Below are 16,069 nucleotides of genomic sequence, written 5' to 3'. Positions count from 1 at the left end.
CTCAGACTGTAGGTATACTGTGAGGTCACATGTTTCAGGCTGGTGTCAGAGAGGAGATCCGGAACTGGTATGACCGACTTGCTATGCAAATATATACATTTCCACAGTTTCCTGCCTCCTTTCTTTCAGAGGACAGGATGATCAGGTGGCGGGTGGGCTCAGAGTGTGGTATGACTGCTGATCACTTCTCAGGAGGAAGGGGGGCAGGGTAGGGTTTTTCTAATAATATAACAGTGACAGCATACATACGAATAGACAACCACAACGTAAAGAAATACCCCTGCTAATAGACCAGCCAGAAATCCAAGCATGTATTGTACCTAATAAAATCAAACCAAGGATGACATTTTGGATGTTATAATGGAGGTAGCTGAGGACCAGTAGGATATTGTAATGGCCATCTCTTGGTGGATTCTAGTGGTGGAGTCTTTCCAGAGTTAAGATATCAAGATGGTAGTAGATCCACTGTGTTCAAGTGAGCAGTGTTGCTCACTCCCACCCACACTTTTGCAGCCAGGCACGTGTCTTGTGACTGAGTATGTGACAGATTTTTTTGTGTCACCCCCCCTGCCTCTCCCCCCTGCCTATCTGCAGTCAGCCAACAATGATTTGAAATTTCTGTTGGTTAACCACTTCTCAAGTCAGCTATGTTGCATAACAGATTCATCCACACAAGCCAACAGCAGATAATATTCAATCACATATATGGTAACGGGCTATAGTGCATAACACAGAATCCTCATAAGTTGAGGATTTGGTACGACCCCATGATATGATTGAAACACATTCATTTGACAATTATATGGCCTATACTTTACTTTAAAAGGGGCAATCAGCGGTTGCTACATCCATTTTTGGATTTATGAATGATTGTTAGGTTCTTGAACAATATAAAACAGGGCGGCGATAACGTGTGGATATTGTTTCTATACTGCCGACTGCAGCTTTCAGCTCACCTTGTTGCTTGGAATGATTCCTCCGGTGTCCCTCGGTCCTCGCAGGTTTTAGATTTTATTTTCTCCGCGCCAGGGAACTCTGTGGCTGTCCTCGGGTGTCTCGGAAAAAAAACACAAAAATAGTTTGGTTATTTCCTAAACTGATAATAATGTGCCTAATTTCTTTCCTAAATCCCGTGAGTCAGCTAGGTCGCTAGTGCGTTTCTCCGAGGAAAAACTGTCTGTGTGGGCGCGGCTCTCACTGGACAGCTTTTATTTCAAAGAGCGCGGTAAACCACACCCCTTTTAAAATGTATTTTACATTTATTTTACTAGGCAAGTCAGTTAAGAACAAATTCTTATCTTCAATGACGGCCTAGGAACAGTGGGTTAACTGTCTGTTCAGGGGCAGAACGGCAGATTTGTACCTTGTCAGCTTGGGGATTTGAACTTGCAACCTTCCGGTTACTAGTCCAACGCTCTAACCACTAGGCTACCCTGTGGAAAAAGTGAAGGGGTTTGAATACGCTGAATATCACTGCGTCAAGGCATATGAAGTAACAGGTTATAGAGCAAACATTTTCTGGCTTGGCTTCCCCAGTGATTTTTCCCATGCACCGCTACTGGCACACTTATTATACCTACATGACCTGACAATAAGAATAGTTATATCCTCCTCATTGTTGTCAAGTGAGAGATTGACATTTGTGAAGATTCCTTTGACTCCTCAACCTGGAACTTGAGACAATACTTTACAAATATGTCAAATCTTAATATGACATTTATTTACATATGCATGGCAGAGGAATTCTGATGACATTTCCACTCGCTGATATACTGTATCATTCTCTACAAGACATGTTTTACAGTAAAGTGAAGACATTTACATTTACATTTAAGTCATTTAGCAGACGCTCTTATCCAGAGCGACTTACAAATTGGGACCACACCAAAGACGTACCCAACACCTTGAAATTCTTAAGAATGCCAACACTAAGAGCAGAGATACACAACCTCTAAAAGCCAGTTTACATGAAATGTGCAAATCTATATTTCATAGCATCAATGACAAAATACACAATATAGCTGTGTCTTACTGGATATCAACTTCCAAAAAAAATAAAAATAACAATGTATATGATCTTGCTACTTGTTTAGAAGGCACATGGTGTGCATTTCCACTTAAAATGGCCACATCTTAAAAGGTAATAACCAAGTACCTGCTTGGAACTGCATTCCAATGCAATAACAAAAAGGACATGCCATGAGGGTGTTCTTTTGTGCCTAAAATGTCAATTTCAGGCTACCCACAAAATTCCATTCACACCAACATATCAGTCGTGTTGTTTCTTCAACACTGTTAAGACAGTTTGACTGGATCTCAGTACAGCATCATCTCTTTCTAGTTCTTGTTAGGAAGATCAGCAAAGGGGTTACATGTAGAGTGTGTGGATGGTCAGGGGGAAAAAAGTATTGAATCCGTGACTATATTATAAAGGTTTTTCTGGTCCAGTAACGTTGATGATCCTGACAGTTTGAATCATAATGACAATGAACAGAGTAGCCTTTCTTCTGGAGGGGAAAAACAAATGTACATATAAAATATGTCCCAAAGCAACTTCCATCCAGAGTGTGTAAATTATTCTAACCGTAGCCGAAGCCCCACAAATGTCTGTATGTAGAATGACATACAGATGCAGGATCTTAATATGACCAGTTCTTCAGAGCAGGAAATTAATCCTGCAACAACAGGTGTTGATACATTTTTCCTTAGGGCAAATCAAGTCTGACATTTTAAAGTGGAAATTACAAACTTGAGAAGTATTTTTAAACCTTGAATATACAAGAAGTTTGCATTTCCTGCAGCAACAGAGTGATAAAATTAAGATCCTACACCTGTACATTTGCTGTGCTTCAAGTATCCAAACCCATGTAATTCTCATCACCTTGACACCGTCATAAATTCCACCAATAATATTTGAAAAATATCCTGTACAAAAAGAAGTGGAATATATCGGTGCTCACACTGAAAAGCGAAGTGCAATTTGATTGAAGGAAATTGGATGGGTAATTGGAAAATTAGCTCAGATATTTATTGCGCAAGTTAAATAAGCACTCTATACAAAGAGAAGCATGCTAATTTTGTTAACATGCTTGTATCGGCAATTTCCAGATCAAACTCCCATTGACTTCAAAGCATGATGTATGCAAATGATCGAGTTGAGCATTGTTTACATATTAGGATTCAGCCCAAGGTGCTGCACCAATGCTCCTACTTGCCATGTAGCTTTCCATTCACCAATCTAGTCTACCTCAGACATGTGAAGAGATCCATAATCCTTTGGACATGGGGAGCATCTAAGAAAATACCAGTCTTTGTTTAACCCCTTGTGGTCAATGGACCAAGCTCAGTCGAGCCAAAGAAATAGATTACTTAAATGGAGAGGTCCGTTCTAGTAATTATATTTCTATTAGTAGAGCAGTCATGTGATAAGCCAACAGAGCCTGAGGGGGAGAGTGTGAATAAGACAGAGAGGAGAGAAGGAACACTTGACAATCAATAATATTTGCTTTGGTTTGGCTAAAATGACCCAATTTAGCCCTCCTGTCCAAAGTCCTCTGTGAATTTTCTCAGTTTGTCCAAATCCTGATCATTGACTGTTGGCTTTGTGCTGGTCAGGGATCTCAACATATCAGACTGCGAAGAATAAAAAGAGAGACATGATCAAAAGGTTATTCAACAGTCTTGTTTTCCCAGAAACAGTTTACCATTGAGTCGGGGAAACGGATAACTGAATAATATTAATAAACTATTATTGATAACTTAATACATTTTTTTTTACACTCACCATACAAACAACTGGCTCACATAGCTTTTCCCCAGGGACTTCCATCCATGTCATCTCGATGCCATTCGGGTCTCCTGGAGAGCATGGGGTCAAAAGGTCATCTACCATGATGTCGGGGTTGTCTCTCGATGGCCCTCGTACCTTCAATAACAATGTAATTTGCAGTGTTACAAATTAAACTCAACAGCTGCACCATTGAGAGCATCTTGAGTGGCTGCGTCACCACTTGGTATGGCAAATGCTTGGCATCCCACTGCAAGGCACTACAGAGGGTAGTGCGTACGGCACTGGGGCAGAGCTCCCTGCCATCCAGGACCTCTATACCAGGCGGTGTCAGAGGCCCTAAAAAGCGTCAAAGACTCCAGCCACCCAAGTCTGACTGTTCTCTCTGCTACTGCACGGCAAGCGGTACTGATGCATCAAGTCTGGAACCAACAGGACCCTGAGCAGCTTCTAACCCCAGGCCATAACAGTGCTTAATAGTTAACCAATAGCTACCCAATTATCTGCATGGACCCTCTTTTCACTCAGCACATATGCTGCTGCTACTGTTTATGATCTATCCCTACCTCAATCACCTCGTACCCCTGCACATGGACTCGGTACTGGTACCCGGTGTATATAGCCATGTTATTGTTACTCATTGTGTATTCATTCCTTGTGGTATTATTTTTCTATGATTTATATTTTTTTCCTCACCGTGTAAGTAAGAATTTCCCTGTTAGTCTACACCGGTTTGTTTACGAAGCATGTGACAAATAAAATTTGATATAGGGATTATCACTGAAAAATAAATAGACAACGTTATTCAATGGTTGTCATTATGGAGACGTACCCGCTTGAAGTGAGTGGCTGACTGAACTTTTCTGACTGGTTGCATAAGCGCGTCTCTGACGATGACGCTGACGTCAGCCCCTGAGTACCCGTCTGTCTTCTTTCCCAGGGTGACAAAGTCAGAGTCGTTGAGGCTGGTGGGTGTGGCGCCCAAGTGGAGCTTGAACATGAAGGTGCGGGCGTGTTCTTCGGGCAGGGGGATGTAGATCCTCTTCTCAAACCTGAGATAATTAAGGATGAGTTATACTGAATGTATCACACATTCTACAGGAAGAAGAATACATCTACAGGAAGAATAATACATCTACAGGGTAGGTCTGAGCAGCAACAAAAAGTGAAGAAGCAGTGCTGCTGAGTTTCCTAGCTTCAGTCCAGTGTGTTCACGGTATCACCAAGCATGTTCAAGCTGAGTGGTAAAAGTGATCATACATTTTTATGGCTTTGGGGTCACAGTCAAGAATCATTAAGGACAAGTTATTTGTGTACACTGTTGAGGTGGTAGGCTAAGCCAGTGTAAGAATGTGACATCACCGTCTTCTGATAGCAGAGTCCAACGTCCAAGGGATGTTGGTGGCCCCGAGCACCAGTACACCATCATTGTCATTCCCAACCCCTGTGGAAAAATTCTCATGAACAATTTACAACCATTTTCACTTAATATGAGCAAAACACCAATACAGTCCACTATAATATCCAGATACGTATCGTTTTCTGGCTCTCTCACCCTGCATCTGAACCAGGAACTCTGTCTTGATGCGGCGAGCTGCCTCACTCTCATTCTCACTCCTGGAGCCGCACAGCGAGTCTATCTCATCTATGAAGATGATGGAGGGCTTGTGCTCCCGTGCAAGGGTGAACAAGTTCTTTACCAACCTGGAGAGGAGAAAGGAGCATCAACATCAAGGTGAGCAGTATCCGGGACACAGATTAAACCTAATACTGAACTAAAATAATCTCTATTAAATTAGCTATTTAGTCCAGGACTAGGCTTAATATTAGGTCTAAATTACAAACAGATAAAACAGCAGCATTGGACTTTACGTCTCTCCACAATTAATCCCCCATGTTTCCCTGGATGAAGAGTAAAATCTCACTTTTCACTCTCTCCCAGCCACTTGGATACCAGGTCAGATGAGGAGATGGAAAAGAAGGTGGAGTTGTTGGCCTCTGTGGCCACAGCTTTAGCCAGGTAGGACTTCCCTGTTCCAGGAGGACCGAAGAGTAGGATCCCCCTCCACGGCGTTCTTTTGCCTGACAGACAGAGGTTGTTGGGAGAGGTCGTGAATAACATTGGGGCAGAAATAGACTAAGGTTTTCATTAACAAATGAATGAAGGGTAATAACCAATTGACTGTATACTATACAAGAATGAATGGATTAATTTATTTTCAGTATATACCTAAGGCTGATCAAATGTTCCAACAGTGGAGGTTTCAGCATGTTTTTCATACATTCAAAATTGTTCTTTCCTCATTAATTCTGTGGCGATCTGAGGCAGTAACACTACGTTACCCGTGAAAAGATGTGGGAATTTGATTGGCAAAATAACAGCTTCCTTCAAGGCCTCTTTGGCTCCCTCTAATCCGGCAACATCATTCCACTTGATGTTTGGCTTTTCCATAACAATAGCCCCTGAAAAACACATCCAGTATGATGGGAACATACAAATCATTTTACAGTATTCACCCCCTTTGGCGTTTTTCCTATTTTTGTTGCATTTGAATGGACTTTTATGTGGATTTCATGTCATGGAAATACACAAAATAGGTGAAGTGAAATGAAAAAAATAACTTGTTTAAATAAAAAAAATATAAAAAAACAGAAGTGGTGCCTGCATATGTATTCACCCCCTTTGCTATGAAGCCCCAAAATAATTGGGGCGGCAGGGTAGCCTAGTGGTTAGAGCGTTGGGCTAGTAACCGAAAGGCAAATCTGTCGTTCTGCCCCTGAACAGGCAGTTAACCCACTGTTCCTAGGCCGTCATTGAAAATAAGAACTTGTTCTTGCCTAGTTAAATAAAGGTAAAATAAATAAGATCTGGTGCAACCAATTACCTTCAGAAGTCACATAATTAGTTAAATAAAGTCCACCTGTGTGCAATCTAAGTGTCACATGATCTCAGTGTATAGTTACTGTTCTGTTCTGAAAGGCCCCAGTGTCTATAACACCACTAAGCGGCACTATGAAGACCAAGGAGCTCTCCAAACAGGTCAGGGACGAAGTTGTGAAGAAGTACAGCTCAGGGTTGGGTTATAAAACAATATTTGAAACTTTGAACATCCCACAGAGCACCATTAAAGCCATTATAAAGGATATGGCACCACAACAAACCTGATAAGAGAGGGTCGCCCACTAAAACTCACAGACCAGGCAAGGAGGGCATTAATCAGAGGCAACAAAGAGACCAAAGATAATCCTTAAGAAGTTATCCCTCAAAGCCCAGACCTCAATCCAATTGAGAATCTGTGGTAGGACTTAGATTGCTGTACATCAGCGGAACCCATCCAACTTGAAGGAGCAGGAGTGGTTTTGCCTTGAAGAATGGGCAAAAATCCCAGTGGCTAGATGTGCCAAGCTCAGAGACATACAGCTGCAAAAGGTGGCTCTACAAAGTATTGAATGAATAGTGAATAGTGAATAGTTATGCACACTCAAGTTCTGTTGTTTTTGTCTAGTTTCACAGAAAATATTTTGCATCTTCAAAGTGGTAGGCATGTTGTGTAAATCAAATGATACAAACCCCCCAAAAAATATATTTTAATTCCAGGTTGTATGGCAACAAAAAAAAGGAAAAATGCCACGGGGGTTGAACACTTTCACAAGCCAATGTAAACGAGTTAGACATCTCAACAGGATATGGGAAAACTGAAAGTAAAGTGGAAATGAGCCAAATAACCTTTGTCACAATTCTATAGTATGTCAGTGTTGTGATACAAAGTGAAACTACCACAGTATGTAAGTGATAACTAACCTGAAAGTTGGTTCTGAAACTTCTTTTTTTCTGGGTTGTCTCCTTCATCACTCTCATTCCTGCACAATAATAATCCAAATAGGTTGACTCATCACATTCCAAATCACTCTGTATAACAGGCTAAACCCTTCTCACACATAACAAAGCCTGCTCCTGCACACACCCTTTGTCATCGGCTTGGGACTCCTTCACAGGCTTGGCAGGTGGAGCCTTCTCTTTCTTCTTTAGGTATTCTTTGAGCTTCTCTGCTCTGTCCAGGTACTCGGCACACTTGGCCCTGATGCTCTGTTTGGCTTTATCGCCCTGGGATTCATCTGGCAGGAGAGAAATGGACGAATTCTATTAAATACCATATGAAGAATATGTTTTTATTTAGAAAATGTATGAATAAATCACAATTACAGTAAACTCCCCTAGACTATGACATTCTGAGAAATGGAAAAGATTTACGCATTCTGCTGATAAGTAGAAGTAGACACTGGACAGATTCATCTGATAGGTTCCAATAGTTGCCCAGATACCTTTGACAGGTCATTACTGTAGTGAGATTCTAAAATGTCCCCATTAGCCTATATGAGACAGAGGTGGTGATAAACAACTCCACACAAACCAATGGACTGAACAATCCAGAGACTATTACAACCCTAAAAGAGAAGACCATGATGCAAATATCCCGTTGTCTTAAAGCATACATTTCACTACGTGTAGGAAGTACTGAACAGCTTGTTGGTATAAACGCAGGGCCTCGTCGTAATTCTGAGCTTTATCCTCCTGGGCCGCCTTGCTGGCCAGATCTATGGCTTTCTGAAAAACAGGGATGAGAACATTATGAATGAAAACAAAGACAACAGTAAAAACAAATTGAAAGGATTCGCTGCAAGATAAGTTTGATCTGGTCAATCACAATTAAATAACTCTTCGATGCAATGGCATAACACAAGCACGTAGTTCTAATTACAGTAACTAGAAGCAAGTACAGTAACTGTTCCTATCTATCAAAAACATTGACCCCATATACAAGGCTTTATTTAGAGCTACAGTTGTGTATGTACATGTTCCATGAAGTGCTACATGGCACATACATAGCTCAAAATGTGACCGGCCACCTGTAAGAGTGTATGTTGCAATTTCACTTCCCACAAAAAGTTTGACTGACAGGGAAGACATGACTAAATCAAATAGGCTAATCCGATTGACTAGTTAATTAACATATTCAGACAGTAAGTTTAGCTAACGTTAGCTATATCAACAATGAGCTCACGAAACTAGCTTTGTGATTAGACAGATAGCTAGATAATGGTAGTTAGTTACTAACATTATCAATGTACTTGGTTGCTATTCAAATTTCGGATTGTCTCGTCTTGGCCTTGTTGCGGAGGGGAGCACATTTAGAACTAAAAATGAACCGGTCAACAAGGCCAAGACGAGACAGCTATCAAAGCAAGCTGATGTTAACTAACCATCTTCAATCAGGCTTAAAATAACTTGATAGTGACTACTGTCAACATTAACTTCTGTCCTTTCAAGTTGGCGACTTCGAAGCAACAAAAAACAACAATTCCGCTAACTAGCGTCCTAGCTAACAAGTTAGCGTATTACCGTAGCCAGATAAATAACAATCAGTTAGCTAACGACACGTAGAAAAAAATAATCACAGTAGATCTACAAATAACAGTTAGCTCGCAAACGTTCGCTAACTAGTGCCATGCTAACTGGGTGGTTTGTCTTTTTGCTAACTACTAGCTACTGTAGCTAGCCGACGTTAGCTTTCCCAATTTACCTGTAAATTGTTGTTGGCAGCCATATGATTACTCGTAAAAAAATAAAAAATGAAACGAACAGGCTCTTTATTTTCTTAATACTTAAATTGCAGCCCGGCAAAGTCGATATCCAAGCCTTTTATTAGATCTTTGAATAACTATACATTAATAAATACAAAATAATACACTTCCGCGTAATCAGACACGGAGTTGATTCTCTTAGAACTCTCACGTGACCGGGAAATGTTCGCGTCATTCATAGACGCACCCATCTCTGGGTGGCAATACAATATTGTAGAGGGATGAAATGTCAAATGTGTAGGGTTAGGATCATGTTGACATGTGAAGGATATGCAGAGTGCACATCTCCTATTAGCTATATCCTTACCTCCATAGAGTTGCCAGGCAGATGAATGGAAAACGGTCAATCCAATTAGGCTGACATAGGCTTAGGCCTACACTGGCATTTACATCGGACCATAGAATTAGGAATTCGTAATATAATTGAATATATGCATTGGACAACGTTAATGACCGACATTTTAGCATACATGGTTTATTGAATGTTCCACTGTCTAATACCTCTTTATTTTCGATATACTCCTGTAGTTCTTCCACTCTGTCCAGGTACAGTTGACACTTTTCCCTGATCTTCTGGTTGCCCTCTTTACCCTGTGGTTCACCTGAGGAGAGGAGTTAAGTTGTTGACGGTGACACAGGTTATTGTAGAAACCATAGTTTCGGCTTGCCTGATGACTCAAACGGAATTCTTCCACTGCTCTTTGTTCGCTACATATTTCAGGCTGAGACTGCAATCCTTGCTTAAAAATGGACCAATATAAGTATAAAGAGGGGTTCCTGCAGATGCTGGAATACCTACGTGCAGGAACGATCCGAATTGCTGCCACAATTGCAACCTTCTCCCGGAGCAAGGAGTTTGGGTAGCCAGGCAAAGGGTAGGCTGCACATCACATGGTAATCACTGACATGCCAATATCCATCCTTCTTCTCTGTGCAGGCTACTACTGCTAAATACTCCCCTTATGGCTAGCAACGTCTCCAGTTATTTTTGAATCTCCAGCTAAATTATTTTCTTCAGTTTGTCAAATTAATTTTGATACTTTGTTGACTTCATGTTGGCCCTTCTCGAGCTCTGCTCCTACAGGTCCTTGCGTGCCCACCCGCGGATGCTTGAGAAGTGTGTACCTCTTTTTCCCCCAGAGTCTTCTGTCATTTTGTTAATGTATTATCATTTTAAAATATTTTATTTAGATTTATCAAGGGGTGCTGCAGGACCCTCAGCAACCCTTACTTCCCATGGCTATGAGCCCGTCTCTCGTGTTGAAAATGCACCTACCGGTCTGCTTGAGAAAGGCCTGTTAAAATTATGTGATGTTATGATGGTCTGCTTCTAGATGTTTGTATAGTCTTTAGCTTGTAAAGGAGGTTTCAACCAATTCATTGGTTATGTAGCCTACACCTCTGCTTGTACAGTCCGAAACATAGCAATGCAACATTGTCAGAATGTTGAATAAAATACAATTAACTTATACCGGTTGTCTGTGCGGTCGGTCCTTCAGCAGCATGACAAAAGACACCCACAAGAATGTATTGTTTACCCGACTACTTTTAGTCTTGGTTCTGCCGTTTACATTTCTATCACCTGGTAAATACGATTTGATTTGAAACCATGTAAACTCTTGCAGGCTTCGGTTACATGAATGCCTCACATGCATGTACTTCCGTCTTGTGCACGTGCCACGTCAATGTGCGTGGCGTTGCCTACATAATTTGAAAGCATCGCCACGTTTCGTGCCTACCACTACCCTTGCTCAACTAAAAATGTTATCTGTCTAATAAAATCACTCCAACAAAATGATTGAGGTAAATTGATGTAATATTTCATAAAGTTATGCATAATCCAATGAAGTTAGATCTATAAACTGTATAGATATATATTAGGGGAGCCTAAAGATAAATAATAAAATTGCTTAGAGAGAACATTTTTATCCGTTTTTAATAAAGTGTTACGAAACCAATAACTAGCCTACTGATTTTGCTGCACTTGTCATGCCTTGGGGTCTTAAAGCCCATTTCTGCTTGCTCCACCAAAGCAATCAGGAGGCTCCGTACAGAGGGAATTGCAGTGCCTCGAGAGGCTAATTGGAGCTCTGTACCGCATCGCCGTGTGCCGCTCAAATTTTGTATCTTCGCGGAGGGCTCTGTATCGCTTCGCATTGACATGATTGGTTGACAGTAGGTGGGGGCGGGAGGTCCTTGTATAAACACAAACTACCTTTGACAACAGCTCTGCTCCGTGAAGGATGAATGCTCTGATTTATGCGGAGGCCACATCGTAGTAAATGTGCTGTACGGCCACATCGTAGTAAATGTGCTGTACGGCCACATCGTAGCAAATGTGCTGTACGGCCACATCGTAGCAAATGTGCTGTACGGCCACATCGTAGTAAATGTGCTGTACGGCCACATCGTAGTAAATGTGCTGTACGGCCACAGCAGCGATCGGATTGACCATTCAGGGCAAGCTACATGGCCTGTAACCTGATTAGAAAATAAAGGTGAGAAGTAAGCGTATGCAATGAATGTACATGACATTTTAGTAATTTAGCAGACACTCTTATCCAGAGCAACTTACAAGAACAATTAGGGTTAAGTGTCTTGCTCAAGGGCACATTGACAGTTTTTTCACCTAGTCAACTCCAGGATTCAAACCAGCAACCTTTCAGTTACTGGCCCAACGCTTTTAACCGCTAGGCTACCTGCCACCCAAGGAGACCGCAACCTTAAAAGCCAGAATGTTGAATAAAATTACATTTAAACTTACTCTACCGGTTGTCTGTTGTCAACATTCTGGCTTGTAAGGAACATTTGACATGATTTTCAGCCATTAGTTTCAGGCTGTATATACAAATGAATTGTGTATTACAGCCTGATTAATCAGACTAGTCCAGGGCCAACACAGTCGTGACTTCCATGGTCAGCCAGTCCAAGCAGATTAGTATTCGACCCAAAATAAACATATAATAAAGGAAACTACAAAAAAGCACGCTCAAACTAAAGAGTCAAAATCAATTGAAAGGCCTCAAGGCCACCAAACAAACCAGCAGCCTCACAGCTCTCCCAGGTGGGACACTGACTGACAACAGAGAGGAAGAGGAAAAGTGAGAGGGTCGACTACACCCACAATCGGTTCACGCAGATTAAGCGTTCTAGAGTTAAGCAGACCAAGTGAAGTGTTTTTGTTTGATGAGCAATGAGAGAGTGTTGAATTTGGTCAAGATGAAAGTGAATTGCTATTTTGATAGGTGAGGCTTATTTGATTGAATATAAGTTTTATAATGCTTAGTTTACGGGTGTATTGATATATTTTTCTACAAAAGATCATTGGCTAGAATGTTCCCACCTGATCTTGCCTCCTTCCCGATAGCTGGATGCCCCTTTGATTTATGTATTAAATAAAAATAAATGTGTCAACTGTAGCCATTTATATTCCTTCATAGTTTGTTTGCCCCGTCCTTCATGGCCAACATCCACATGCCACATTTGAACCAAACTAAGATTTTTTTTTGTGTGTCAGCAGTTAAACATTTTGCTAAAGGGCGTCTAGTTGCCTCAAATTACCGTATGTGATGCTCCATACCCCTCACATCTTGGCTAGTGTAAAGTGTAGCAATACAAAACGTGTCTTTAATATCTTTCTGATTTTTATCTGTTTTTTTGAGAACCACATGCAACTGGATACGGACATTTATAAAATACTATTCTTCCAAATCGAGAATTAAGAAAGTATTGCCAAGAACAGGTTAGTTGAAATAATCCTTGCTGAACTTTACACTAGTCATGCTGTAACGGGTTTGTAGCATCAGATCCCATTACAATTCTGCGGCTACTGAATTGCATGTCCTGTCCGTATGACATTTGGTCCATTTCTTCAGGAGTGATGGTTACATACGTTTTACAATGTGCAGGAAGTACTTGACAGCGTGTTGGTAAGATTTGATAGCCTCTGTGAAGTTCCCAGCCTGGTCCTCCTGGGAGGCTTTCTGTGCTACAGCTATAGCTTTCTGAAATGAGAGTGTGGGAGGGATGAGTTGGGCAGAAAGGAGTGGAAGAGAGAGAGGGATGAGTTGGGCAGAAAAGTGTAGGAGAGAGAGGGATGAGTTGGGCAGAAAGGAGTGGGAGAAGGAGGGATGAGTTGGGCAGAAAGGAGTGGGTGAGGGAGGGATGAGTTGTGCAGAAAAGTGTAGGAGGGAGAGGGATGAGTTGGGCAGAAAGGAGTGGGAGAAGGAGGGATGAGTTGGGCAGAAAGGAGTGGGAGAGAGAGGGATGAGTTGGGCAGAAAGGAGTGGGAGAGAGAGGGATGAGTTGGGCAGAAAAGTGTAGGAGAGAGAGGGATGAGTTGGGCAGAAAGGAGTGGGAGAAGGAGGGATGAGTTGGGCAGAAAGGAGTGGGAGAGAGAGGGATGGGTTGGGCAGAAAGGAGTGGGAGAAGGAGGGATGAGTTGGGCAGAAAGGAGTGGGAGAAGGAGGGATGAGTTGGGCAGAAAGGAGTGGGAGAAGGAGGGATGAGTTGGGCAGAAAGGAGTGGGAGAAGGAGGGATGAGTTGGGCAGAAAGGAGTGGGAGAGAGAGGGATGAGTTGGGCAGAAAGGAGTGGGAGAAGGAGGGATGAGTTGGGCAGAAAAGTGTTGGAGAGAGGTAGGAGTGTGGCAGAAGAAAGTAGGAGGAGTTGGGCACTGCTGCTACTCAGTCACAGCATCATTCACTGTCACTGTTCATCACATAGTCTCCTATTATGTCTACATTCATTGCTTCATTTGAGTGGGACATGTTTGTCATTTAGCAGATGCTCTTATCCAGAGCAAGTTTGGTTAAGTGCCTTGCCCATGGGCACATCAACAGATTTTTCACCTAGTTGGCTTGTGTATTCAATCTAGTGACCTTGCAGTTACTTGCCCAATGTTCTTAACCTTTAGGCTACCTGACAAGACAGACTCATAGCATTCTTATGCTCTGATTAGATCATGGAATACATGGAGATGTAGCATCAGCATCACAAGCCACTACTGAATTTCTCTTAGCTGTGTTAAAGTGAAACACTATTTTAAGTGGCTCACAATGGCTTTATTTGGCTCTGGAACAAGCTGTTGTCCAGCAGATATATCTCAAATGTGGGCGCTCATCTTTGTTAATGAAACCAATAGCTGTAGTGTAGCGATTGCACGTACAGTACAAATTCACAATAGACCTTCTCTTTATAACATACTGTACTATTTTAGTTTGTTTGAATGTAAGTAAACAAGTTGATCAGCTTCTCAAAAGTGACAACACAGCGCTAATACAAGAAACACACGCGTGACTACAGTTCTATGATGACACTAGCCCCAAGACGGCTTGACAGTCTCACTCTGACAAGTGGAATCAAACTCATAGGCCCATAAACATTACTCATTTACAGGAAAGCATAGATGTGTCTACCAAGATAAAGTGCTATTTACATTAATAGTCAGTCACTTTACCTGTATATTTGTTGGCTCCATTGGAAGTTTTCAGGCAGTCAGTTGCTACTGAGAACCAAAACAGTCTGAGACCCTTGATTTTTCTGTTTCGTTTACCCACAGAGCCATTAACTTGTTGCTTATCTCACAGGCTCGTCACAGCACACATGCGTCTGAGAGACTTTCCTGTTGAAAAGAATGACAACAATGCTGAGGGGTGAGACCCGCCTGCCTGTGAGTCATAATGACAAACTTGTTATGCAAGTATAGTCAACAGCCCAGGAAAACATTCACAGTAGGATAATAGGCTGACATTATTAACCTTCACCCGTATCTGTCCTTCATTTTTTCTCTCCTTTATTTAAATAGGCAAGTCAGTTAAGAACAAATTCTTATTTTCAATGACAGCCTAGGAACAGTGGGTTAACTGCCTGTTCAGGGGCAGAACGACAGATTTGTACCATGTCAGTTCGGGGACTAGTCCAACACTCTAACCACTAGGCAACCCTGCCGCCTCAAAGAGGAAGTTTCATGCAAAGAGGAAGTTTAAAACTCCCCTAGAGGGGATAAAACAGAGAAAAAAGTCTACATCAAATCCAAATAAAGGGCCAGGGTAAAGGAATGTAGTAAGCAGTGGTGTAAAGTACTTAAGTAAAAATACTTTAAAGTACTACTTAAGTAGTTTTATGGTTGTATCTGTACTTTACTTTACTTTACTTTATTTTTGACAACTTTTACTTTTACTTCACTACATTCCTAAAGAAAAGAATGTACTTTTTAATCCATACATTTTCCCTGACACCCAAAAGTACTTGTTTCATTTTAATGCTTAGCAGGACAGGAAAATGGTCCAATTCATGCACTTATCCCTGGTCATCCCTACTGCTTCTGATCTGGCGGACTCACTAAACACACATGCTTCGTTTGTAAATTATGTCTGAATGTTGGAGTGTGCCCCTGGCTATCCCTAAATGTAAAAAATCAAGAAAATGGTGCTGTCTGGTTTGCTTAATATAAGGATTTATAAATGATGTATACTTTTACTTTTGATACTTAAGTATATTTTAGCAATTAAAATTACTTTTGAGTTTGAGTTTATTTTTATTTTTATAGGGATAGTGCACATTAATCAACGTTTCAGTGAAAGTGTCTGTTTTAGCCAGCCAGCTTATTTTCAATCGCAGTCCCTGGGCAGGTTATTAA

General features: G+C 41.4%; 1 protein-coding gene across 2 annotated transcripts; it reads right to left on the bottom strand.

The window, feature by feature from the left end:
* Positions 1 to 1,698: 1,698 nt before the first annotated feature.
* Positions 1,699 to 15,046, bottom strand: LOC124041789 (vacuolar protein sorting-associated protein 4B). 2 transcript variants are annotated; one of them, XM_046359816.1, is made up of 13 exons: positions 14,888 to 15,046; positions 13,323 to 13,434; positions 9,932 to 10,032; positions 8,282 to 8,393; positions 7,753 to 7,903; positions 7,590 to 7,648; positions 6,131 to 6,250; positions 5,713 to 5,869; positions 5,343 to 5,491; positions 5,150 to 5,231; positions 4,620 to 4,839; positions 3,785 to 3,925; positions 1,699 to 3,633 (listed from the first exon to the last, which is right to left on the bottom strand). In XM_046359816.1, the coding sequence occupies exons 1-13, from the start codon at positions 14,906 to 14,908 to the stop codon at positions 3,532 to 3,534; spliced, it is 1,527 nt and encodes a 508-aa protein (XP_046215772.1). In that variant the 5' UTR covers positions 14,909 to 15,046; the 3' UTR covers positions 1,699 to 3,531. The 2 variants fall into 2 exon arrangements, with proteins under 2 accessions (XP_046215772.1, XP_046215773.1); XM_046359817.1 differs by lacking the exons at positions 9,932 to 10,032; positions 13,323 to 13,434; positions 14,888 to 15,046 and adding an exon at positions 9,370 to 9,600.
* Between the last annotated feature and the right edge of the window lie 1,023 nt (positions 15,047 to 16,069).

The sequence above is a fragment of the Oncorhynchus gorbuscha genome, linkage group LG08 (genome assembly GCF_021184085.1).
Source record: "Oncorhynchus gorbuscha isolate QuinsamMale2020 ecotype Even-year linkage group LG08, OgorEven_v1.0, whole genome shotgun sequence".
NCBI classification, from domain to species: domain Eukaryota; kingdom Metazoa; phylum Chordata; class Actinopteri; order Salmoniformes; family Salmonidae; genus Oncorhynchus; species Oncorhynchus gorbuscha.
The sequence above is the reverse complement of the archived record's forward strand: the minus strand, read 5'-3'. Positions and strand labels throughout refer to the sequence as shown.